Source organism: Peromyscus californicus, unplaced genomic scaffold, assembly GCF_007827085.1.
Source record: "Peromyscus californicus insignis strain IS unplaced genomic scaffold, ASM782708v3 Scaffold_8__1_contigs__length_139910024, whole genome shotgun sequence".
NCBI lineage: Eukaryota > Metazoa > Chordata > Mammalia > Rodentia > Cricetidae > Peromyscus > Peromyscus californicus.
Genome location: NW_026294606.1, coordinates 85,560,890 through 85,587,634, shown reverse-complemented (window position 1 = coordinate 85,587,634; position 26,745 = coordinate 85,560,890). Strand labels below are relative to the sequence as shown.

Sequence of the window (26,745 nt, the reverse complement as noted above, 5' to 3'; positions counted from 1 at the left end):
TGGTCATATCACTAGCCTCCCACTCCTGTGGACCCAGTAGCTGGGCCAAGTCTCCTCAGCCCCAATGGGACCTACTAATGTCTCCTATCAGTCTCCGGTCCTTCTCACCTGGGCCATACTGTCAGAACCAACCTCTAAATCACAGACTTGGGACCCACTATGATTTTCCCCAAAGCCACAACACACAGCTCCTCTAAACCCGTGAGCTGAAGCCTAAGTGCTCAGCACTGCTCCAGAGGAAGACCTGCTTCTAGCGGCCAGCAAGTGAAGTGTGCATGCACTCGCGCACGCACACACATACACAGAGCTAAGACACCTGTGACATTCTGAGGTGCATCAGGTCAGTCCCACTAAGTCCTCCCGCCCCTCAAGCGAAGCAGGCACAGCAGCGCAGGCGCGGGCAGCGCAGCTTCACCTTCAGAAGTCCTCTGTGAAAGAAAGTTAGGCCTTTGTACAGCATGGCTGTGGGCTGGTTTCTGTTCAGCTCCAAGGACTGCTGAAAGTCCTCGTGGGCTGTCGCGTAGTCCTATGGAAAGGAGGAGGAAAGATAAGATTGTGTTCGTTAGAAATTAGACGGGCAGAGGGAAAACCCCATCGGGTCCTGGGCCCTTCTTGGCCTTGGAGGAAAGGCCACGGCGAAGCAGTGCAGACGAACTAGCAGTCCTCACCCTGCTAACTGCTGACTGGTGTTCACAGAGGCTTAATTTTCGGCCTTCTGTCTCGACCACAGGAAAAGTATCGTTTCAAATGCCAGCGAGACCAGCTTTTCTCACACTGGACACCGGTGAAATGCCCAGGCTGCGGTGCATCCTCACTGTGTGTTAGCTGAAGCTCTGGTCTGTACATGCACTGTTAAAAGTACTGCAAGCCCACAGACACCTGTGGTCTGGGAGCCACTGTGACAGAAACAGACTCTTGCTAGATTCAGTCCACCTAAACAGAATGGTCTGGAAGTCTTACAGGTTCAGAGTACAGCTCTCAGACTGAGAAGCAGACAAATTCAAGTTGTACCTCTAAGCAGAAGCTATGAACCAAATTGCAACTTTTTCATACGAGCCTAGAATTTGATACTGCTGAAGGCCCAAACATGGAGACACGACTGGCCCTAATTATTCTCTATTGCATTTAATTTCTGCTAAAGACAATGCTTGCACAGCTGCCCTGTAGCACTGACATTAAACTGAACCCAATCTAGCAAAGAGTGGCTTCTGAAATGGTGGGAGAAGTGAGGTGTGGACCAATTTTTACAGGGCAATCACCTCGGATATGAAGTACAAGGTCCCCCGGTGTCGGTACAGCCGTGCAGAGGGCTGAAGCTGAATAGCTTTAGTGAGATCATTTACGGCTTCAGTAATTCGTCCCAGAGGGGACAGAATCTAGAAATCCAAAACATGCAATCAGGAAAGGTTCCTACGACCAGCCCTCCTATACTGTCAGTGTTTTAATTTTTCAATTCCACTGAACCACACACCACTCACCAAGCTCCCTGTAGCAGGCTGCGACCTACGGCTTCATGCACGTACAGGTGGATGCACAGAAGGGCCACTGGTCTCAGTTTAGTGAGAGGAGACCGGATACGGCTCAAGCAGCTGCCTTGCTACTGACTCCACTCTGGGCATACCAGATATGGCTCTTCTTGAAATAAGACCCCTTTTTTCTTACGCTATGTTCACTTTTTAAGTAAAAAATTGGCACATGCGCATTCAACCACTGGGAGAGACAGACAAGGCCTGGCAGTTAAGTCCTTCCTGGTCTCTAACTCTACTCCCTGTGGGAGCAAAAGATGAAGGAGGATTTCTAGGATCCCAGGTACCCTGTCAGCCCCTAGCTCATCAACCACACTCAACATCACAGGGGAAACTGTCTTCCCACTTGAAAAGCCCCTCAGAGTCAGCAGTCCCTGTGGTCCAGGCAGCACGACAGCACAGATGACAGCCCAGCACGCAAAAGGAAGTCAACAAGATATAGATATAAGATATAAGAAAGCCCCAGTGAGTCCCTGTGTTCATGCAATCCATCCCATGCACTTGGTCACAAGCAATCATCATTCCAGCAATTTCTAACCAGGGTGCTCTAAGAAAGGTCATGTTCACCCTGTGTTACAATTGGTCACTTGCTCTGCAGGAGTTCAGCATAGCCTGGGAGAGCACTTGTGTGGGTCCATCCCAAACATTAGCAGTGGCTTCCAAAATGGAAAAAGATGGACATGGCCTGGAACTCATCACAGGGTGGGGTGGGGCTACCATTTGGAAGGAAAAATGCCCTTCTCTGCTTTATTAACACCTAGGTTAAAACTCTCACATCTTGGTACAACTGCTAATATCCACAGTAATGGGTTAAAATATTTTCATCAACCAAAAAAAAATATTTTCATCAAATACAGATTATTTCAGTAAACATAAAAGCAAAGCATTTCACAAATTAGTTCTAAGGCAGACAAAGGCAGGCTGCAATTTGGCTGTGAAAATCATGATGTAGTGACTGCTGGCAGGGTCATAAATGTTGCTATGCATTTATTAGATAATGGAAAAATTATTGTTCTAATCACCAGTATCACTTTAGATAAGCAATTAGTTTTTTTTCTCAGATGTGCCAAATTTAAAAACCTGCAAGTCTTAACTGAATTCCTGCTTTATCAGAATCATTTCATGCAGCCCCAGAGCCCTGAGGGAAATACCAGCCCACCCAGAGTTGGTGGGACATAGAGTAGGCAGCCCAGCCACTACACAAGAGCCTCTGCTGTGGGGACAGGACTATAGCCACCAAGCCCAACAGTGAGACCCAAAATGAACAGGTAAGGAACTACATCACCGAGAAAAATTAGATTAAAACCAAGTCCCCGATACAACATAAAAACACTAAAAGAAAGTGAACTATAAGACACTACAACTTGAGGACAGGACCTCCAGATGCAGTCTTGGAGTGACTGAGCACTCAGTGTTCCTATACTTGCTTCTTGAGAGAGAGAGAGAAAAGGTCACCCCATATCAAAGAACTAACTGTATGCACACACTAGCATACATGACCCCAACAGCCCAGCACTACTGCAAGAACACGGGGATTTCAAGCCACAAACGGAGTCTTGGCACTCTCCTCTCTCTGCAGAACACCCTCCTCCTGCTGTTGTCAAGCCTCACCTCCCAAGTGCCTAGCACACCCCATCAGCTTCTGTACCTACGGATGTCCACTCCGCAGGTGCTACAGACACCCCCTCCCATGCCTGTCTCTACCTGGAGCTCTACAGTAAACCTACCTGCTCTGGGCATCTATGGAGGCAGGTCCATCTCATAAGAGCTGTACATGAGCACATGGGTACATACACTCAGGCAATTCATTCATTCATCGTTCATTCATTCACTCATTCTCTCTCCTCCTTCCATACCAGTGGAATAACTGCTTCCAAGGGCTACGTATTTCAGGTTGTCCAAATGCTGTTATAGTCAGTTTTGTTAAGTTGTGTCATTTACATCTGCAATACGGTGAATGATATTTCTTTAATGAGTATCTGCTGCAGAAGCAGACAATATAACCACATGTTTTCACTCTAACAGCACTCTCATGTTACTTTAAGTGCATCACTCATTCCATGGTTGTCCAGTAATTACCACCGTACTTATAGGCCTTAGGAACTAGGTAGGAACACGATTTGGCATAAAGGAGCATTAACAGTTATAATGATAATCATGGGAAAAGGCTCTGAATTTCAGCTAATTCAGGAACAGAGGGAAAAAGAAAACCGCACTCACTTCAGCCCGCTGCTCAAATACCTCTGGACGGTCAGGTTCCAAGGCAATTACTCGGCTCAGTTCAAACAGAGCAAGCTCAGCGTTCTTAATGTCCTTGAAAAGGTATTAGCTTAGTATGAGACACACTGCTGCTTGGAATAGTGGCAAGATCTTCTGAGACACTAACAATGCAGTCACCAGAGAAACCGCTCCTTAGAGATGAACACAAACTTCAGTTCTCCACCAATGCTCTGCCAGGTTTGGTCAAGGAGTGGAGTCAAGTCAGCTGCTCAACTCATCCAAGTCTCCCGCCCCAGAGGAAGTGGCACACTAATCCTGAATGCTTACCGCAAGTTCACAGATGGCAGGTATCATCTAACATAACCTATCTAATCCCCCAGGGTGAACACATGGATGCCAGCCTGAGGAATGACACCCACCAGTGAGTGAGGAACAGGAAAATGCCAAGTGTCAATCAAAACCATGAACTCAGAACCGACTTCACGACTAGCTAAAGTCTCTTGAGTATGTACAGGCTGATTTTATGCTTAAAAATGCACATTTAAGTTTCCACTAAAGATAAAAAGTTACATGTTGAGCTGCAAAATTTAGACAGATGGGGACAGGAAGTAGCACTTATCTAAAGGCTATGTGACAACTTGAATCTAGTCCCTGCTGATATATGACTGAAATGGCTTTGTACCCTCAATTCCATGGTCCCCGGGGCTGAGTCTGTCCCAGGCCTCTGTTTCAGAAGGGTACAATTATAACTGTCGTATCAATTTTCTCCAAGCCAGTACCAGCATAGTAGAATGTTTTAAACTTCAATAAATTCTAATTAGAATATTTAATAAAATGTTAAAGACTGTGACTTTTTAATGTAAAAGTTATAAAAATGATGATTTTCCCTCCAAGCACTGTTTTACATGAATGTCTTTAGTTGAGAATCATATGAAGGGTTTGTGTACAACACTCTAAGCATGCTGACTATAAGGGCACTCTGTGATTTACTGCATAATCTTGGGAAAGCACTTTTACAGCATGGTGGCTTTTTAATGAACAGGGCTCACTGTCACCTCCACCGCCTTCCTTGGGGAAATAAAGGGAATGACTTGATTATTGCTGCAAAGACCTTTTCCTATCTGCAAAAAGCATAAAATGTAGCAAATAAAAACAAATGCCACATGCTAAAAAACAAACAAACAAACAAACAACAACAAAAAACCTGTGTTCTTTCACCCAACTTGTCACAACTGTGACTAGATCTCAGGCTGTACGTCCCACTGTGACAATCTAGCCTAGTCTCTGCATTCTCGGGGAATGGTCTGGGAATACAGTTAGATCTCTGGCTTTTCCTGTGGCCAGCTCATCACTGACTTGGAAGACCCATGGGAGCCTGGCTGCCCACCTAGCCATGGCACCTGGGGTGATCATCCACCCTTCTTTCTCATCTGTGTCCTGGCAGAGCTGAGTGAAAAGAAGCAGTTTGGACAAAGGCTTGGGTGCATCGAGCCATGTGGGCATGGTGGCAAGCGTAACTATACATACTCACATGTAATCCCTTCTTTCCATAGGCTATCCCTCGGCCATAAATTGCACTAACCAGATCAGGCTCCTCCTAGTCAGACCAAAACAGAAACACGTCAAAAACTAGAAACAAACAAAACAAAACAAGAGTCAGTTTCTGCTTAAAGATAAGTAATACCTCAAAAGACAGCTCTATAGCTTTACACTGGTGTGACCCTAGGTGACTGACTCTGCAGTCCAGATCTGAAACCTGTAACCAGAAAGCTTGCTGAAGGAGACATGCTGAGGACTGTTATGCATTGAAACATGACTAAACTGCACTGGATGGAAGGGGCCCAGCACTGCCCATCACCACAGTTTCCTTCATGGAGCTGTCTTAGTGCAAATGCCACCTTCTCAGTCACTCCATGATCGGCACGCCAGCAACCGCATCTCACAGAGAGAGAGCCTGGGAGTTCAGAAAAGGGGGGATGTGAGCAGGTAGTTTTCTAATGCCCTACCATGTTGCCTTGCACATACCCATGACTTAACCTGAGGAGGCAGGAGTCCTCTCAAACAAAGGAAGGGTAGCAATGCATTCCAGAATGTGCCAGGAGCCATGGGAATGAAGTATCTGACTCTATAGCTTGCTCTCCCATTCTTCCACTCCTCATAAGGATCCAAAGAGATCCTTTTACCACCTCCAGAGGTAAGGACAAGCCTTCTGCAGTCCCTGCACAGGCCCTGCCCAGGGTAGAGGCGTGACCTCTCTTCTACCTGGGTGGTAGGAATACCTGTCTATGCTGGGCCTCAGCCTCTTTCACCTCATTTTTTTATTCTTTGCTACAAGGTCCTGGTGCAACTTGAAGAGCTGCTCAGAACTGTCCCGGCTGAACCCATCAGAGGGGAATATGCTGCTCAGCTTCCGAGCTGAAACCCATGTCTGCCCACACTACGACAAAGAGCACCCCAGCATCCATGCTGGTGAATGCAGACAAACGAAGGGGAGGACCCTGCACTCAATTCTTAGGCTGCTTACACAGAATAAGGACCCTGTGGTCCAGGGGCCCAGACAGCAATCTGGCACACCGTATGCAAAAGGGTCACAGAAATTCAACCCAACAACTGTCCTGCTGGTTTCTCCTGGAACCTCTGGGGAGACAACAAAAAAGTCAGGCTGTAATACCAGCACTGGGGGGGGACAAGGCAGGAGAATCGGAGTGGGAGGCAAACCCTGGCTTTATAGTAAGATCCTATCTCAAAACAACACCAAGTGAAAACTATAAAGAGCCAACAAGAACAAGCACGCTTCGATCATCTCCCGCGGTAGAAACTCTCTTCGGTTCCCTCCTGGTTCCCATGTGATTCTTAGTCTGTTATCTGTACGCCCTATGCAACTGCATGAAGGTTGTCTGTGCATCTGCTAAGGAGGAGGAGGGTCACAGAGGTCACAGAGGGTCACATGGTCACAGAGGAGTGCAGGCTGTAATGACACCTTAGAGCAATCGCTAGCCCTCACAGGCGACCCCAGGCACTGTGTGCACAGGACAGATAAAGAAACGGCAACCCCTCTTCTGGTGGGGACGACTGCTACCCATGACCCCATCCTGAGAGCATGTGTCCCTGTCAGTCATTGAAAACAAACCTGCATCTTTTCATCCACAGACAGGAAACACATTTTAGGTAAAACATACTATAGAAAACCAAGAAGAACCAAGCCTTTCTGGGCTTAAGAAAGACTGGAAAGAGCCGGGCGGTGGTGGTGCACACCTTTAATACCAGCACATGGGAGGCAGAGGCAGGTGGATCTCTGTGAGTTCAAGGCCAGCCTGGGCTACAAAGTGAGTTCCGGGAAAGGTGCCAAAGCTACACAGAGAAACCCTGTCTCAAAAAACCAAAAAAAAAAAAAAAAAAAAAAAAGGAAGGAAGACAGACAGACAGACTGTAAAGGGCACCAAGGATTCTAGGATTCTACTCATCACTAAAACAGGAAGGCAGAGCAGGTGGCTGCTGAGTGGGAACACACAGGTGTGGAAAGGCATGGCATAAGATAGGAGAAAGCTACCAGACGGCCAGAAGGAAACTGCCCGCCTGCTTTGGCAGAGATTTCTACTCAGGCAGAACTGAGCAGACAAAACAGGACTCGGGCCTGGAGAGGGTCTGGACACAGTCCACAGGGCTCTCACAGGAGCCCTGGACTCCTTGCATCTTGGACTCAAACCTGAGACAACATTTCTGTGGACAAAAGGCCCAGCTCAGATTTGGTGTGACTCAAATGTACCAAACAGGAGTGCTGCAATGAATAGTTTACTCTAGGAAGCACAAAGTGAATCAGAAAGAGGTACAAATAAACAGTTACCCTAAGGATGGGACTGGCCTCACCTGGAGCTGGGGCTGGCTCTCAGAGTGCCACCTCATCCCCCTAAAACCACACACACACACACACACACACACACACACACACACACACACACACACACCATCTTCTGGATTCAGATGTCTGGGGTGTGCCACTCTCCTGTGCCATCACCCAACCTCAACAACATTGTATTTCATATTGCCACCCAGGGTGCACATGGGCCCACCACTGTATGTAACACACACATGCACATACAGACATGTATGTGCACACTGCACATGGGGATCAGCGGAGAATCATTTCGTCAGACTCATCCTTGCTGTCTACACATGACCACTCACTGAGAGCAGTAGCAGTGGGGCCACACTGCAGAGTCCTATAGAAACTGATACTTGTCTCTGACCTCACTGGTCATCCTGTTCTGTTCCCTTCCATACGCCCACTTCATGCTCGGAAAACCAGTACTACTTCTCAGTCATTTCTCATCAACTAGCCTAGCTGAGGATGACAGCATCTGTTCCCAGTCCAGCTGGGACACACCTTAGCCCTGTCCCCAGGAAGCCTATGGGGTAGGGTTTGGGGAAGAGCCCAGATCGCCACCCAGACAGAAGGTAGCCTGGGAGGCAAGACCACAGCTTCAGTTCAAGGCTTGGCTGCAGAGGTAGGGAGGAACAGGTAAGGGATCATATTGCTTGGGGTGTAACTGGAATAGTGGTAAGGTCAGCCAGAAAACAGCCCATGGGTCCCTGGCTAGAACATATAAGCAGAGGGGTCTGGATCTCAGCTGCAGCAGAGCGGGGGGTGACGACAGTGTGAGTGCAGAGCAGGTGTATGGAGTGTGAACTCCTGAGTTAAACTGGAAGGGCATGCAGAGCTGGGTGATTGGATGGGACTCAGGTGAGGGGGCAGAAAAAAGATGTGGAATTCTGAATAAGATAGCCTTTTGGAAGTCCAAATGTAGGTAAAGCACAGCCAGGCACTTGGGAGGTAGAGGAAGAAGGATCAAGAGTTCAAAGCCAATCTCAGCTACATAACAAGTTCAAGGACAGCCTAGAATACTTGAGACCCTGATACAAAACACCAAACTAACTAACCACACAGATAAGTAAATAAATAATTAAATCCAGATAGAGCCAGAACCCAGCATGGCAGCTTCGATCTGTCCCCAGCACCTGGGAGGCTGAGGCAGGAGGATTTCTGCAAGCTGGAGACTTCTTCATAGGGGGATGAAAACAACAACAACAACAACAAAAAAAAAAAAAAAACTAAAGAAAAAGACTAAAAGGGAAAGGGGAAGAAAACAGGAAGAAGAATTTGGCAGGTCTATGGTTGTAGCTCAATGGTGATGCTTGCCTAGCAAGGACCAGAGACATCCTCGGCACTTTCCCCACCTCTCAAAAAACAAAAAAACCAGCCTGACGTCACATTTAAGATTATGTTTTTAAGTCAAGTGCTAGTATCCCATGACTACAAATACACAAGTACAGCCTATCTTAGCTGGGCACGATGCTCCAGCCTACAGCCCTGGCACTGGGGAGGCTGAGGCAAGAGGCTTCCAAGGCCAACCTTCCAACAGTGAGATCTGCCTCAAAAAAAATCAAGCAAACAAACAGAGGGCCCGAGCAGACACAGCTTCAGTGTCACAGCGTCATTTTTCACACCTGTCACCACAGGAATCCAGTGTCTTTGAAGCACGTCTTCTCACCCATGCACAGAACCAAGCACAGAGTGAGTCTAACCACAGGTCAGATTTATTTAGTGACAAACACAAGGCATGCAATGAACAGCTAGAGAAGCCTCAGAGGGGATGGAAGACATCAGGCTGAGGTCTGCTCTGCTAAGCCTGTGCTAGCTAGAGATGGTGGAGTATGGTTGATGGAAAAGGGACCAGCTGCAGGGTGAACTGAAGCAGACAGAGCTTTGCCTGTCTGAAATGGCTCATGGGAACCTCCAGCTACCACAACAGGAACATTTAGAATAGTTTGGACCTTAAAAAAAAATTGCCGCTCAAAAGCTGATAAAAGCTGCAGCACTGAAGTGCTAACTGAAATACAGGCACACTGACAACTTCCTGTCTTCAGGCCTCCTCCAGCTGAGCTATGGGGTGTAAAGTGTGCCCACAGAGAGCCCCCACTCGGGCCTCTTCTGAAACCTTCCCGAGGCCTAACTACCCCAGCACTGCAGCCATCCCCGTGAGCAGCTGTGCAGTACTCATGTCCCCCCCCCCCCCAGAGGCTGCCTTTGAAGAAACACTTTGTAACAACACGAAGGACATGCACAATTGTACTACTGTATTTACAGTCTAGTGTTACTACTCCTAAATTTAAGTACAGATATTTTTAGTTTTAAAAATGGGTACAATCTTATCTACTCACATTAAACATCTTTAGCTTTCAATGTTAACAAGACAAAGCTTTTATTTATGTAATATAACTTTTCTTTAAAACAACAAAAAGAAAAAACAGCCCAGCATGGTGGCCCATGCCTTTAATTCCAGATTGGGAAGACAGAGGCAAGCATATCTCTGTGAGTTCAAGGCCAGTATGCTCTACGAAGTGAGTTCCAGGACAGCCAGGGCTGTCACACAGAAAAACCCTGCCTCAAAACAAAACACAACACATTATCTCTAAAAATAAGTTGAGATCAGAAGATAAAGTTTGAGACTACTGAGCAAACATGAGCAGTTTAGTCCTGTTTTTTAAACAGGCTCTTCAGCATTTTAAGTGAGCTCAGTGAAATCTACAGTCTCCCAACCTCCCTGAGTTTCTGCAGCTACAGCATCTGGGGGTGGGGGTGGCCACAGCAACAGGGAACAACCACTCAGAAGGCAGTCTACATGTCACTGTCATGCCATAGCTAACAGACGCAGTGACTTTAATTTTACATGAGGGGCTGGAGACACAGCTCAGAGGTTAGGGGCACTGGCTCTGGCTGTTCCTGGAGAGGAGCTAGTTTTCATTCCTGACACCTCCATGAGGTGACTCACAACTGTCTAATACCCTCTTCTGGTCTCCTAGGGCCCCAGGCACACACTAGTGAGGGTACATACAAGCAAGTACTCACATACACCATAACATAAAATAATCTTCTTAAAAGTAGAGGTGATTCTTTTTCTACCATAAGGCTGGCTTCTGAATCCAAACTAGAAATTTATTATGTTCAAAGTCAAGTCAGGAAAATCAGTACATTAGGGGTGTAATGGGGCTAAATTCTGCCTCAGTGGTGCTCATTTACTTAGAGGGTGTTTATAAAATGTTGCAAAACCCACAGGGTGTCTGCAGTTCTTTTATGGATGGAAGGTGAGAAGCAGAGTTGCGTTAGGAATTCAAGATCACCACAATCAGATCGGATCCACACAGAGGTCCAACTGCTGCATTAAACTATCCAGGTACCTGCCCTATCAGGGCCAGAGAGGCAGGTAACTGGGCAAAGGCTTGGCATTCAAGGTCACCACTGCTGTGCATAGATGCACATGGAAGTGATGCAGGACTCTGATGTGAAATCAACCTAACTCAAATGAAAATCAGCATTTCAGTCCTTGGGGGTGGTCCACACATTAATTCCAGTACTATGGAAGCAGAGGCAGAAGGACTGCTGTAAGTTCAAGGCCAGTGCAGGTTACAAAGTGAGACACTGTCTCAAGGTGAATGAATGATAGATAAAGCAGCAACTGACAGTGCAGACGGACATTTACAAAGCGCTTACTGAGCTTGGCTGGATCTGGTGGCCCACACCTATAATCCCTGACTCAGGAAATTGTGGCAGGATTGAGAGTCTGAGGCTCCTCTGGGCCACACAGTGAGATCTTTAGGAAGAGGAAGAAGAAGATGGAAGGAAGGAAGGAAGGAAGGAAGAAGGAAGGAAGGAAGAAATGAACAAGAGGCAACTGCTTGATTCGAGCCACAAGACACAAAGAGGACACTCTTCCATGACAAGCACTGGAATAAACGCACAGATGAGGATCATGGGAATACCTCAGATCTGTACCCCGATGGCATAGAGCAGATGATGGGAAGACAGGACACTTTACCTCCAAGCTCTCTGGAATTCAACTTTCACACGAAAGTGATCTCATGCATACAGCAGTTTTACAACCTCCAAGCCCCTACGGTCACCCTTGTCACTTGTTGGAAGTGGGATCAGAAGTTGCTGCTTTGCGATGTAGTCCACAGCTGTCTAAAAAGTCTGCTGAGTGTTAATGAACTCAAGAAAACCCCAAGTCTGTGTGAGGATGGCTATCACAGTGTGGTTTATTTAGGATGGTCACTGGCTTTAAAACAACCGCTGCTCATCTGGAGGGTCCTACGAACAACAGGTAGAACTGGTCAGCACCAGCTCAGTATAAACAGGTCCCTAGAGATGCTTAGTCAGTTACAATTTAGAGAGGACAAAGAACCTGAGCACCAGTGGGTGTGTTTGAGGAGTTAAGGTTCTGAAATTCTGGATAGGAAAAGGGATCCTGGGATAAAAATCAGTTCTACTAACTACACCAAGAAATCTGACCGTTACCTTTACCAATATAAAGAAAGCAAGAGTTTAATTTAAAGGGCAAATATGCTGTCTACATTCAACCTAAAGTGACTGGTTTATGCAAAATCCACCCATGTAAGAAAGTTCTGGTTAAGGGGAGTTGGCGGCAGCTACTCTACATCTGCTGCTACCTACTTGTCCGGAGTCACAACGCACCGGTGACAGGGCATTCGAAGGAATCAACAGGGAAGGAACTCTTAAACATGAACCTAACATAGGAAAGCTTGGGCAGAAAAGAGGACTGAGAATTTCCACTAAAACTTCTGCGGAAATGGTAGCATTTGTTATTGAATCTTGGAGTTTTCTACTTAGCATAATAACATGTTACAAAGAAACGTGACAAAGAGTCACAAGCCTAACCTGGACACTCCACTCTGTCCCCGCCCATGTGTGCACAAACACAGATTCCACACTTCTCACTGTGCAGAGAAGGCTGGAAGCACCAGGGAAGCCAGCAGGAGACTGCAGGGGGCAGCTGGGCTCTCCTGCCCTGAGACAAATGCACTACAAAGGACCCTGGGTCCTCCCTTCCACACTTGACCTGACCTACAGCACACACTGGCTACGTCTCAGCCTGATGGAAACACTGTATCGCTACTATAGTATCTCCTCCGCACAGAGAGAAAGTCTGACCAATGGAATACCAGCGTGTTCTACAGCTCCAGGTGGCACCCACAGACTGGTTACAGCACTAATTTAAACACTAATACAAAATCTGTAGTACATGTATTCAGATCATAAAACACAAATAGTAATAGACTTAGAATTTAAATGACCTCAGAATGGTAGAATAAGGACATTTTTATTTTAATGTTTTAGTACTATCATCAATCACAATAATAATACTTTTTTAAAAAGCTGAACTAAATGATTATATATCTTCAGGTGCTGGTACCATAAAAGAACTGATTTCTGTTCATAAAAATGCCTTAAATTGCTGGGTGTGGTGGCGCATGACTTTAATTTCAGCACTCAAGAGGCAGAGGCAGGCAGATCTCTGAGTTCTAGGGTAGCCTGGTCTACACAGTGAGTTCCAGGACGGCCAGGGTTACACAGAGAAACCCTGAGGGGAGGGGTGGTGCGTAAGTCTATGACCAGACCACACTGAAGGAGTCCAATCTCACCTGATCTCAGAAGCTGATCAGAATTGGGCCTGGTTAGTACTCAGACAGGAGGAAAATGCCTCAGATCTCCTTTCTAAACAGGGTCCTGTGTTTATTGTGGAAGTCTTACTTACCTTTTGTAATAATGTAACACTATATAGAACTGCAATTTGAAAACCTATTTAAACATCTATCTTTGCATTTCAGATTCCACTGAAAAACAAAAGTCTGTGTGACCACCCACACACAGAGCTTTGACTTAAGGACCTCAAAGTAATAACCAAAACTCTCATGAATTTTCTGGGAATATAGAATTATCAACATAATCCAATTGTTGTGGGATTTTTTTTTTTGTTTGTTTTTTGTTTTAAGGAACTCAGGCAAAGCTAAAGTTTCAAAGTTAGTACTTTAAAATGAAGTCTATCTGCTGGGCTTTGAGCTATCTGTTGTCCCCTCTAAGCAACAATGACATTTGAGTAGTGAGAACTCAGAGTGCCTGCTGAGCACTCTATGTACAAGGTATCAGATACTAGGGTATAAAGTATAGGATATTTCATCTAAACCAAAAAAGAACATTTCTATGATTCATACATGCAAGCTCAGAGCAGAAGGTGTGGATGTGGGAGTAGGCCCTTCTCCCGTAGAGCACTGGCCAGACCCATCAACAGCGGACAAACTCCTAAAACAGCACAAGTAAGCAATGCTGTGAGGGAAGGCTAGCACTTCTGCAGGGTCTCCTCCACAGCACACACGGGCACACTTACTCACGATTCCCCCCTTCCTCCTTCTCTCTGTGCATGTGTACACAGGGTTTTAGCTCTGTAACCAGGGCTGGCCTGGAACTCACTCTCTCAGCCTCCCAAGTGCTAGCATTCCAGGTGTACACCACCATATCACTAGACTATTTGCTAACAAGCAATGGCCGAGCCTGCCTCAAGCAGCCTCATAATTCCCTGCTTAAGTGAGAAGCAGATCCATAAGCAGGAACAAGTTAACCTCAACTCCTGTCCTGGAAAAACACAGCTTTAATGTCCACCTCTCACAGTGGGTCCAGATCTCAGAGAAGGTCTGTCTCATGGAGAGTCCATGTCTCACAGAGGTTCCATGGCACAGAAAAGCAGCCTGGAGCTACTTCTGGTCAATCTGACAGCAAAAGGTTACCTCTACTACAGGAAGATGCAAACAGCACGCGCTACTCAACCAACATTGATCTCCTTTAGCTCATGTAGAATAAAGTGATCCTTCAAGGCCTGGCACCAAGAAGTCATGGTCAATGCTGCCTTCTTCCACTCCCTGCAACTGTGCATCACGTTTCACTGCAACCCTGCCCATGTGTGGGTTCACCTTGTATCACATTGAACACTCATAATCACACACCCAAGGAGAGCATTACCTGGAGCATTGTTGAAAAATGCCTTATTGCTTCATCATAGAGACCACTGCCGACCAACACATAGGCGATAGCTGCGAGACAAACGGAAAAGAATCAGAGAAAACAAGAAAGGCAGGCAGGCTATAGTCAGTCACTCTGCCTTCTCTCAGAAGGCAGCTCGGAGGAGGGGATGCAGTTAAAGAACCTAAAAGCAAGCGGACAGGATGCCCTGGGTCCTCCCTCCCACCCGTGCCCTCCGGCACTGGCTGGGCAGCCTGCAGGCAGCACGGAGTCTCGGATGCCAGCACAGGGGCCTACCTCACAGCTCTTCTCGGGCCCTGGCAGCCCCAGGCCTCTGGGAATGGAAGGCTCTTACTCTCTTGACTGGCTGCCAAGAGGCTGGCATGACTGTCTCCTGCACTTGCCCACAAGGTGTTGAAGCGCAAGTGGCTGGGGCTGCCTGGAAACAGCGGCACTGAGTGAGGCCATGAAAGCAGGCCCCAGGCTGCAGAGCCAACCTTCCCAGCCTGCTACACTCAGACACGAGACCAGCTCTCTGAAGTAAGAGGATGAAGACCACTGAAGAGCGGCTCAGTTCTGCCCAGCTGTACCTACTAAGCCAGTGGTTAAAGTTTCAGAATTCCCTATTTCCCCATAGCTGGTACTATCTGCGGAATGAAGAAATGAGTTACAAAACGAACAGGGGCTGGAGAGGTGGCTCAGTAGTTAGGAGCATGGGCTGCTCTTACAGAGGACCTGAGTTCAGTTCCCAGCAACCACATGGTGGCTCACAACTGTCTGTAACTCTAGTTCCAGAAGATTCGACACCCTCTTCTGGCCCCCAAAAAGCATGTAGACAGTGTACACACACACACGTGAGCAAAACACTCATTCACATAAAAGAAATATTTTTTCAATTCTTTAAAAAGTAAAATGAAACATAACTTCAGGGAAACCCTTGGTTTAAGAATAGATCTGTCTGGGCCCTGGCTATCAAATTTCCATCAAAAGAAAACAAATGGGGCCCTAATCTTGTCGTATCTACCCACAACTTCAAAACACACACACACAAACAAAAACAAAAAACTGATCCACATGTCACTTCAATGTAGATAGCTGTCGGGGTCTAAATTTTACTGTGAAGATATACCCAGATATAAAAGAAAACCTGGGATAGCTACAATTCCAGCAGAGATCTCTACAGCCAGCAACTCACCTCTGGACACAGCCTTTGTTGACAGGCTCTTTTCTAAGAAAAATCTCCGTCACACAGAAGAGCCTAACTCAGCTCAGGCCCCACGCTACTCCAGGGCTTCCTGGATTGTTCCTAAGAATAAGTAAGGCAGGCTCACACCAGGGCTTTTCCCCCCCTATTTATTTTTATTTTATGTGTATGACTCTCTTGACTGAATGTATGACAGTGCACCACACACATGCCTGGTGCTCACAGAGGCCAGAAGAGGGTGTCAGACACCCCAGAACTGGAGTTACAGACAGTTATGGGGTGCCATGTGGGTGCTGGGAATAGAACCTATGTCTTCTGGAAAAGCAGACCGTGCTCTTAGCTGAGCCATCTCTCCAGCCTCCATACTAGGGCTTTAGTACCATTTACTAAATGAACATTCAACTAAACACATGCCAATCATTTCACAAAGATCAGTCTGATTGATGCCTTAAAGGACAATTAGTTCTTAAAGTCACCCCAAAGAACAGCACAAAAGGGGGCACTTTCCAAATGGTGGCAGTGTCCTGCAGTGACAAAGCAGAATAAAAGACTTTACCATGAAGAATGGATGGCCAAAATTAGGATGAAATGGTCACTTGTCAGTCAAAAGAACAAGTCCTTGGGTACTTCCTGCAGCTAGCCATTTGTAGAAACTGGAGAAGATCTGCTCTGCCTGGCTCTACGCTCATTATGGGTCCACTTTCCACATGTGTGCCCACTAGGCAATGGGGAGCACCCCAACACACATTAGAGGCTGGTAAACCCCACCTGTTTTAAAGCATGCCAGAATGGCCAAACCATGAAGACCTGAGTGAATGTGGTTGTTCCACACCCATGTTGGCCCCACTAACTGTGATCTGCCTTCTGTGGGAGATAAATGCAGGCCTGGTTATGTCACCACACCTAGGATGCTACTCTGGGAGTCTCTTCCATTCCCGTTGCTCATGATGATGATGGCACGTGACTCTTCTAGCCCAGTATCAGAGCAGCTGAACCTTATTAACTATTAATTTCCATAGAAACCCAGGGCTGGAATGGTCCTTACCAAGCACTGTGCAAAAGCCTTTTCTTCCTTCCTTCCTTCCTTCCTCCCTCCCTCCCTCCCTTCCTTCCTTTCTGCCTGCCTTTCCTTTGTTTGAGCCAGGGTCTCCTGTATCCCAGGTTGACCTCAAACTCACTAATTAGTCAAGGATACTGTAAACTTCTGATCCTCATTCTTCTACCTCCCAAGTGCTGCAATTACACCACACCTAGCTTCTGCTGTGCTGGGGACTGAACTCAGGGCCTCCTGAACACTAGGCAAGCACTCCATCAGTTGAAATACATCCCTAGGCCCCACCCAAACCTTTGGTCATGCACAGCACACAGATCTCAGGAAGGCCAGGGCAACCCTATCTGGCTTGAGTGGCAAGGCCAGTCTTCTAGCTCTCCTCCCACCTGGCTTCCTGCTCTCCATCCAACCACAGCTCTGGGCAGATATTTCGAGCGCTCCCAGACTGGATTCTCACCTAACTCTTCATTGGTGCTGTCATTGTCAGTAGCAAACGGGAATCTCTTCTGTTCTGCAATAGACTTGGCCTGGCTCTGAAAACAAACAGAGATATGTTTCAGCTTCTGACAAATGATGGAAGCCCTGCATGAAAGCCTGTATTTTAAGATGCTGGAGCTGTCTGAGCTCTATGGAAGCAGGAACATAAGTGCCACTGTCTGCTGAGTTTTGAGAATACGGTTTGTAGGTGAATGCTTTGGTTCCCTTATCATCAGCCACTTCTGTTTTCAAGAGGAAGCATCTTCTCTATTTCATGGGGTTAGCCCTGTTGGCTACTCTGAGGCCCCTTCAAGTTTGCACAGGCTCTTTAGTGCTTTTAATTATGTTGAGAAGATCACATTTTAGTCACCAGTTCTCCAGGGTGGCCTAAACACAGAATACGAGGTAAAGCATACAACTATTCCAGAATCCACAGCTACATGTTGGACATAAAGACCTAAAAGAATCTGACCAAGAAACAAGACATATGACTAAATATTTCCCTATCAAGTAATGCACACTGCCATCTAGTGTGGCCAGGCTGGCCCTAGGCAGACACAGAGATCATGTGTGGACAGAAAGTTGCCACAGACACAATTCAAACTCGTAGGCATATATGCAGGAAACCCTAAATCAGAAAGGACTAAAGATCCAACACCTGGGCAAATCTAGAGGACGGGAATCAGGTGACAGCTCCAAACCTAAGCGTGTCTTTCCTTGATACACAGTAGAGCCCACTGGCACACATACCCCAACAGCTGATGTAATGCAGTGTGACCAATGAGCCACACTGCCAGCCACAATGAACTGACCACTGTGTACAATGTGGTTACAAGACTTTCTTGTCATAAACCGCAGTGCTCTGCTTACCTATAAAGTCAAGAGCAAGCTAGCTCAGATCCAAACACACACAGGACAGAGGGTACCACCTTAGGAGGCAATCTCAGAATCACAGGAATGCTTCACATTCTGACTCTTGGTCAAACCTCGGTTACAGAGGAACTTGCAGTACAAAGTCCACAGGTGGGAACCTGGCCAGTGTTCAGCAAGTGCAGAGTGGCAGGACACATACCAGAATCTTTTCAGTGTTGAGAGAAAGCAGGGAGTCACAGGGTGCTGAGCCTCTCAGTTCGCAGTCTGACTCATGGAAGTTCAAAAACGACGACTCTGCAAAGCAAACATTCTGTGTCATTCACTCATCTCAAAGGCCTTAGGTGCTCTGGCATACGCTGAAATCTTAAGATGCCCCAGACCAAACTAGAGGCAAGTTAAGAAAGCTCAGAGGCTCCCTGCACTCCAGCTGCACGGTATCCTGCAGGTTACAAGTGTCCTGCCACCGTCACGAACAACAGCAGAGCTTCCTGATGTGAGATGAGGGTCAGGAGGAAGTCAGGACTTATCTGAAGCAATGGGCAGAGCCAACACCTGTCTACAACCCAGATGCAGCCAATGGCCGTGGTGCAGCTGAATTAAACACCTCCCTGTGTGGCAGCAGCTGCCTTAGGCTTAAGACACACCTGCTCACATGTATGCACATACCCACACACACAAGAACAAAGTCCAGCTAGGAGACCTAACACTAGAAGATAAGCACTAAGGGTCCAGAGCCCCAAATATATAAACATGTCCTACAACTCAATGAGAAAAAGATAATCAGATTAGAAATAAGCAAAGGGCCTTGACTGGGCAACTTTCTAAAGATATACAAAAGCTACTGAGCACAAGAAAAGGACATCATCACTAATTAGAGAAATGCAATTTGAACCACAATAAGGATCTCCTCCCAACCCACAAGATGGCTAGGAGAAATTGGAAACTTTGGGCACTGATGGAAGCGCTGTACAATGGTTCAGCACTGCAGAAAATGTGTTGGTAATTCCTCAAGTTGCACATAGAACCAACACATGGCCCAGCAACTCCATCTCTGATTATATCAAGAACTGAACACAGGAACTCAAACAAATACTGTACACTTGTTTGTGGAAGCAGGATTCACAAACGGTGGTAACAGCTCAAGTATTCATAGCAGATGAGCAGATAAACTGTGACAGATACACATGATGGATTAACCCACCACAAAAATGAAGTACTGATACACAGAACAACATGGAAAAATGTCTCATACATGAGTCTCAGTGACAGAAGCAAGACACAAAAGATCACAGAGTGTACAACTCACAAATGTCCAGATGGGTAACTATGGAAACAGAATGGGAAGTGATGGTGTCTCAGGGCTGAGTAGATCAGAAGCAGGTAGATCAGAAAGGCCTATGATGGTGGGTCTCAATCTGTGAGTTGCAACCCCTTTGGGAGTTGAATGACCCTTTCGCAGGGGTCGCCTAAGACCATTGGAAAACAGATAATTACATTATGATTCATAATAGTAGCAAAATTACAGTTATGAAGTAGCAACAGAAACAATTTTATGGTTGGGGTCACCAGTACATGAGGGGCTGTATTAAAGGGTTGCAGCATTAGGAAGGTTGAGAACCATTGGCCTATGGGGTAAGGAACCTCCCAGTGGGGACAGAAATGTTTGAAGTAGTTGCAGAGCATGAGAAATGTACAACTGCCAGTTACTCCAAGACAGTTTTTTTCCCATCATGAGAACCTCACCCCAGTCAGTTGTTTAAAAAGTGTGTTGTGACGCCATGGTAATTAAGAAGCATCCAATTTTGCCCCAGGAACCATCTGAGGCAAAGAACAGGCTGCTGAGCAGTACCTTGGGGCCACGAGAGCTACAACCAAAGGAACAAAGGGCAGACACTACCAACGACAGCAGCAGATGACCCTACCGGACCGCAGTCTGTGTTGGAGCTGACCAATAGGAGGCAGGATGCCAGGGCTCTAGGACCAAGGGCACTTGCCACCAGGCCTGGTGACCTGAGTTCAATCCCTGGAAGCCACATGGTGGAAGAAGAACCGATTCCCAAAGTTTTCCTTTAACTTCCATAAATGTGTTATGGCATAGGCACCCCCCCACCATGCACTAACCTGTGGGAGCCCGTTCTCGGGTTCCTCGTGGCTTTACCCAGCAGGTCCGCATAGAGGATGATTAGGACCACGGGCCTGAGTGCAGGTGTCTGAGATGGTCTGCACTTGGCTGTGCTGGGGGAGGAGGTCTTTTGCTCCACCCCTTGGCGTCTCTATAAAAACCCTGGGGCAGAGACAGTCGGGGCCCCTTGGAATAGGTTCCAGGCCCTCTCGAGGCTGTCCTTTATTTTCTATCTGTTTATCTCCGCAAGATTCTCCGCAATAAATCCTTCTATCTAATATTTCCTGCTGCTCGCACTCAAGAAAACTCTGGGGAGCTGTGGGGTTGGTGGGTAAACGCCCCACACTAACCAAACAAACAAACGTAAGAAAAATCTTTTTTAAAACATAGGAGATTGGAAAGCCAGGCGTGAAGTACACCATTAATCCCAGCACTTGGGAGTCAGAGGCAGGAACTCTGGGAGTTCCAGGCCAGCTAGAGCTACATAAGGAGACTCTGCCTTTAAAAGCCAAAAATAAAGGAAGGATGGGAGGGAGAGAGGGAGGAGGGAGGGAGGGAAAGAGAGGCTTGGAAGGAAGGAGTGAGCCTAGGGAAAGTCCCCATGCCACCTCACTGCTTCTATCCTGATGCCTTGCAGACTCCAGTTGCAGTAATGTGCATTCTCGTTTGAAGCAGCCTCCCACCATGAGCACTTCACACGTCCCATCCCTGCCTCTTCACTAAGCACAGCTGCCGTGACCCTCATCTTTACTTACCCACCTAGGATAGAGTCCAACAAACGTATGTGCCGAGTCACTTGCCCTTTGGCAAGCTGGAAGAGAAGTTTGGAAAGTACTAGCATTGCCTTTACTAGCTCACACTGCCCTGGAACGTTCAATCCTCCTGCTTTACCCGCAGAGTGCTCCAGTTACAGATGTTTGTCACCACATACGGCTTCATGCTCATTTTGGGGCACCTGAATCTACTCCAATATAACACAGAAAACCTTCCAGTTTGTTTTCCTAACTGCTAGCCCTGCTGTCCAAGCACCGATGACTAAATCACCAATTTGCCCATCATCTTCATAATGCACTTTAGCCATTACAGTCTGCTTCTAAGCACCCTTCCTGGCTCCAGGGAAATCTTATAGATTACTCCAATTCAACAAAAGCCAGGTGAGGTGGCGAATGCCTGTAATCCCAACACTCAGAAAGCTGAGGCAGGAGGACTACCACAAGTTCAAAGTCAGCCTGGGCTACGTGGCAAGACTGTATCTCAACAAACAAAACAAAAACAAAAAACTCGACATTTCTGTAATAACACAGACAAATGAAGTCTAAGCTCCAAATGGTTACTTTTTTAAAAAATACAATACTAATTCTTGTTAATTGAAGGAAGTATAAAGAAAGTATAAAACATTAAGGCATTTGGAATAGCCTAAGAACTACTGTGAATTTTGTGTTTGCTGCTGTTACTCACTAGCTTTTTTTTTTTTTTTTTGGTTTTTCGAGACAGGGTTTCTCTGTGTAGCTTTGCGCCTTTCCTGGAACTCACTTGGTAGTCCAGGCTGGCCTCGAACTCACAGAGATCCGCCTGGCTCTGCCTCCCGAGTGCTGGGATTAAAGGCGTGCGGCACCACCGCCCGGCCTCACTAGCTTTTTAGGAGGGGCTGAGTGAATTAAGCAAGCCACCGTGTACAGCAGGTGGGGTTTCTGGCACAGGGAGAGACTGGCAAATGCTCTTGCTATCATGTGCTCCCAGAAGGAAGATTTGGTTCTAGGTTGGGGTTTTATTTGTTTGAGGTGATCTTGAAGCTCAGGCAGTGGCCAGATATGAAGAGCCCAATCTGGAGAGGGAAAAGGGAAAAGCCTTTCCGTTACAGAAATGAAAGACAAGCATCTGGCTGTGCCACAGGGAAGAAGTCACTAGTGGCACCAGGGAAAACAGAAAGTCCGGACAGAGGGAAATGGTTAAGTCTGCTTTTATGTCAGATGCATAGGCAAGGGCCAAGGGAAGCAGTAGCAGTGTGGTACACGCTCAGGGAATGCTGTATGGATATGATCTTATGATGGATCATTAGGCAGGACCACCATGATGGAATGGGAAGCTTTGCTTACTAAGACAAAGAGCCAATACAGGCAGAGAACAAGATTCTCAGACAGGGAGACTGAATTTACCTTCTTAAACAACTGCCCCTCGATAACACAGTCTACATCTTACTCTTAAGGCCACACCAAGCTATTATAGTGATTTGCAGATTGCATCAACCGCCTCTAAAGCCAACTAGTGTTTCTCCACATTTCCCTTTGGTAGGCTGCTGGATATCTTACTGTAGTTAGTGTTTTCAGAGAACCAGGTCTTAAATTTCATTGTACTTTTTTCTTGACTTTAATCTAACTGCTTTGGAGGCAATGTCATGCTGGCTCAGAGCTCAGGCACCTTGACAGTGTCCGAGGCTGGGCATGACCCTCAGTTGCCTTACTTCTGTGCCCCATTCTTTAGGATGGGAAGGGCCACAACCAACAGCTGCTAAGATCACAGCCCAGCTTACAGAAAGCAGTCGTTATCAGCACAGGTTGAGTGTCATTTTAAAATTATTACATTTATTGGTGTGCATATTTATGGGTGAACACGCCACATGTGGACATCAAAAGATCCACTCTCTCCAGCATGTGGGTTCCAAGATCCTAACTCAGGTCATCAGATTTAGTGGAAACTGCCTTTACCCACTGCGCTGTACATCTCTTATTTGATATGACTGGACTGGAAGTGTTCTGGGTTGAGGATTTTTTTTTTAAAGATTTATGTGTATGAATGTTTTGCCTGAATTTGTGTATGTGCACCACATGTCTGCCTATCCTCAGAAATCAGATGAGGACATTGACTCCCTTGGAACTGAAGTGGTCGTGAGCCATGATATAGATGCTAAAAATTGAACCTGGGTCCTCTGCAAGAGCAACAGGTGCTCTTAACTGCTAAGCCATCATTCCAGCTGCAGACTGGGGATTTTGTTGTTTTTTGAGACAGGGTCTCTCTGTGTAGCCCTGGCTGTCCTGGAACTTGCTCTGAAGACCAGGCTGGCCTTAAACTCAGAGATCCACCTGCCTCTGCCTCTCAAGTGCTGGGATTAAAGGTATGCGCCATCACTGTCCAGTAACTGAGGATTTAAAAATTCTGTATATGAATAAGTATGAGCTATCTAGGGGATAGGGCCCACATTTAAAAAAAAAAAATCCATGTTTCACCCACACCATACACATATAGCCCAAAGGTCACTTTGTGCAGTGTTTTCAAGGACTCTGAATATGAAACAAGCTTTACAATACAGAATTTTCTACTTATGGCACCATATAAGGGCTCAAAGTTCTGCATCTGGATCTATGTACATGAGTTGAAACCTCTTGCGGGCCACAAGAATGTATCATAGAGATTCAGCTGTGTATTAAAGCTTAACTTTGACCGGCCAAGGGTCTGTCAAAAGGCAAAGCATTTATTATGAATATCTGGTGTTACCCAGCCTTTAATATTTCAGCTGTCTTCTGCTATGAAATCCGTGTGTGCCCAGACCAATTGGTAAAGAGTTCAGCTCCCCAGACCTGCTGAACCTACTAAGTTACTAACTGCCCTGCTGAGTTTAGGAGACACGCTGGGCTGGCGGGAGATACAGAGCTTTGTTTCCTGTGCTAATGAAGCTCAGACCATCCCCTGGCCTTGAGGAGGCCTAATGGTTCTCCAGAGCAATTGACTGAGGCCCAAAGAGGTTTTTACATATCAAGGTGAGAGGTAAAACAACATTTCTGAGGAGGCAGGGAACAAGGTGTCAAGGGAAAGAAAAGGCAGGTATTTTCTGTGGACAGGGACAGAACAGCGTGGCGAGAGAGAAGAGGACGACAGAGGTTCCGTAGAGGGTAAGCAGATCTCGAGGAGAGTTCTCTGAGTGCCAGGAGTAGAGAGTAGCAGAGATGGAGAAAGAGGATACAGAGGATGAAGACGAGGCTGAAAGCATAGGAATTTAGTCGTTAGCTGGACTATGAGCTGGGGAGCTGGACGGAACTGCAGTTATGGAGACAGGATTTCTTCCCAGAGAAATAAGGTAGAGGGATATAGAGCTTGTTATGTCTAGAGTTATTCCTGCTTGAATGTCTGGTGGAGCTATAGTTGAATTGAGGTAATTTTGTCTTAAAGGAATAAAGTTAACAGACATTAAGAACACAGTGTACGTAGATTTTTTTTTCCCCTAATATCCCACGCCGGACATAGGAAAGCCCCCTTGGACCCTGGGGAATCAATAGAAACCCATCCCTCATTAACATCTATTTTTCTCATTTCCTTTGAGATCAAAATAGTATGTTTTAGCTTCCATATGCTTCACAAATCATATTTCTTCTCATTCTCATTCCTCTTAGGTACATGAAACATGCAGCATAATGAGGGCATGAATGGGAAGTAACTTCAATGTTCACGAATGTGTGTGTGTGGGGGGGGGGTGCTTGGGGTTTTTAGGGTTTTTTGTTGTTATTTGTTTGGTTTGGTTTTGGGTTTTTTGTTTTTTGTTTTTGAGACACAGTCTGATATAGCCCAGGCTGGCCTGCACCTTACTATAAAGCAAAGGCTGTTTTTGAATTGCAAATCTTCCTGCCTCCCAAGTGAGATTATAACTCTGAGAGCCTCTGTTCCCAGATGAGTGTATTTAAGATCACAAAACAAAGCCACCTCAAAGCCACTGTAGAGACTTTCCACTGCCAGTGACAAAGCAATCACATGATTAGATAAGGGTATATTAGAATGAGGACCCACTCAGCCTCTCTGAAGGGACAGAATGTTTAAGAAAGCTTGACTGTGACCTGACCAAGTCAATACCAACTGCATGGCATATAAAGGGCATCACATGTAAAGGGAGCAGAAGCCTGAAGGGAAGAGTCAGCTGCTCAGAACGAAGAAGCAAATGGGGGTGGGGGTACAATTCAAGAGCAGGACAGGTGGCAGAGGACAGACAGACACAGGCCTGGCTGTAAAGGAGACCAAGGACGCACCAGGTGCTCAAAGCAGTGTGCATTTTTGTTTTCTTTACTTTTGAGACAGTGTCTATGTGGCCCTGGCTGGCCTGGAACTCAGAATCTCCTGCCTCTGGCTCCCAAGTATTGGAATTAAGACTTGTTCTGCCACACCTGGCCATGTGAACTTTCTTAAAAAAAGATTTAATTTTGCCAGGTATGGGGGTGTACTTCTTTAACCCCGGTACTCAGGAGGCAGAAGCAGAATGATCTATGTTCCAGGCCAGCCAAGGCTACGCAGTGAGACTCTATGTCTCAAGTAAATACGTGAGTGTGCCCGTATGTATAGGTGCCTATGAAGGGCAGAAAAGAGTATCAAATCACCTAGAGTTGGAGTCTCGGGTAGTTGTGAGCCACCAACATGGGTGCTGGGAAATGAAGTTGAGTCTTCTAACAGCAAGTTCTCTTAACTGCTGAGCCATCTCTCCAGCCCAACCACATGCATTTTAAAAAGTCAACAACTTTCCCATAATTCCAGTCACAGTCAGACATCAATTGGACTAGAATTGTGGACCAGCTCCAGGCAGTGACAGATGGATTCATCCAGGGAGTAGAGCCCCTTGGACAGCCTACTAAGAGTTGCAAGGGGCCAAGCAGCCTTTATGTGTGCAGGAGGTCCTGAGCAGAAGATGGGCCCAGACAGAAAGGCCAACAGAGGGTCCAGGGTCCAGGAAAGAACCTGAGCACATGTCAGCCAATCTTAGTCCACTGCTCCATGCTGGTCCTAATTCAGATGCCACGCAAGGCAGTCGTCGAAATGTGATGCCTCATCACATATCAAAACTTCATCAACTATTACTGGGGTCCTTTTTGATCACACAAAGAGGTCCACTGATAAAACCACGAGGTTTCCACAGTGTCAGGTGCATTTTTTGCCTATGTCAAGTTTTAGTAAAAATTTCCTGTCTCTCAAAGGTGAGCCTGGCACAGTAGAATATTACAAGGGAGATTCACCCAGGTTCGCCCAAACACCTGACAGAGGGCTTCCCTGAAAGCTCTAAAGTGCCTGTACTTGTCTTAATACCTGCAGGTGTAGCAGGCTGTGTCCTTTACCCACACAGATGTGAAATCAGCCCTCATCCATGTTCCTGGACTTCCTAAAAGGAAATATAATTTATAGCAGGGCATGGATGCATGCCTATAATCTCAGCACTTGGGAGGAAGAGGCAGGTGGATCTCTGTATTCCAGGCCAGCCTGGTTTACATAGTGAGACCCTTTCTCAAAAAAAAAAAAAAAAAAAAAAAAATATATATATATATATATATATATATATATGAGACACATCTGAAAGGCAAATGTGTCTGCAAAGACCATAGGTACTCTCACAGGGTCCAATCATCTCAAAGTAATCAATGCCATTTCTAGTTA

The 26,745-nt window shown here is 46.4% G+C and overlaps 1 protein-coding gene across 8 annotated transcripts in view; it reads right to left on the bottom strand.

Annotated features, from left to right (window-relative positions):
• Positions 1–26,745, bottom strand: part of Ttc13 (tetratricopeptide repeat domain 13) — a 57,238-nt gene that overhangs the window by 25,916 nt on the left and 4,577 nt on the right. For 2 of the 8 annotated variants that reach the window (XM_052729222.1, XM_052729223.1), the window contains exons 2-8: positions 18,421–18,515; positions 17,329–17,404; positions 14,617–14,687; positions 5,278–5,343; positions 3,747–3,839; positions 1,260–1,376; positions 416–526 (exon numbers count right to left, since the gene is read on the bottom strand). In XM_052729222.1, the coding sequence (XP_052585182.1) occupies positions 416–526; positions 1,260–1,376; positions 3,747–3,839; positions 5,278–5,343; positions 14,617–14,687; positions 17,329–17,404; positions 18,421–18,515 (629 nt within the window). The remainder of the gene's footprint in view (positions 1–415; positions 527–1,259; positions 1,377–3,746; positions 3,840–5,277; positions 5,344–14,616; positions 14,688–17,328; positions 17,405–18,420; positions 18,516–26,745) is intronic. The other 6 variants (XM_052729224.1, XM_052729225.1, XM_052729228.1 and 3 more) reach the window with 3 other exon arrangements.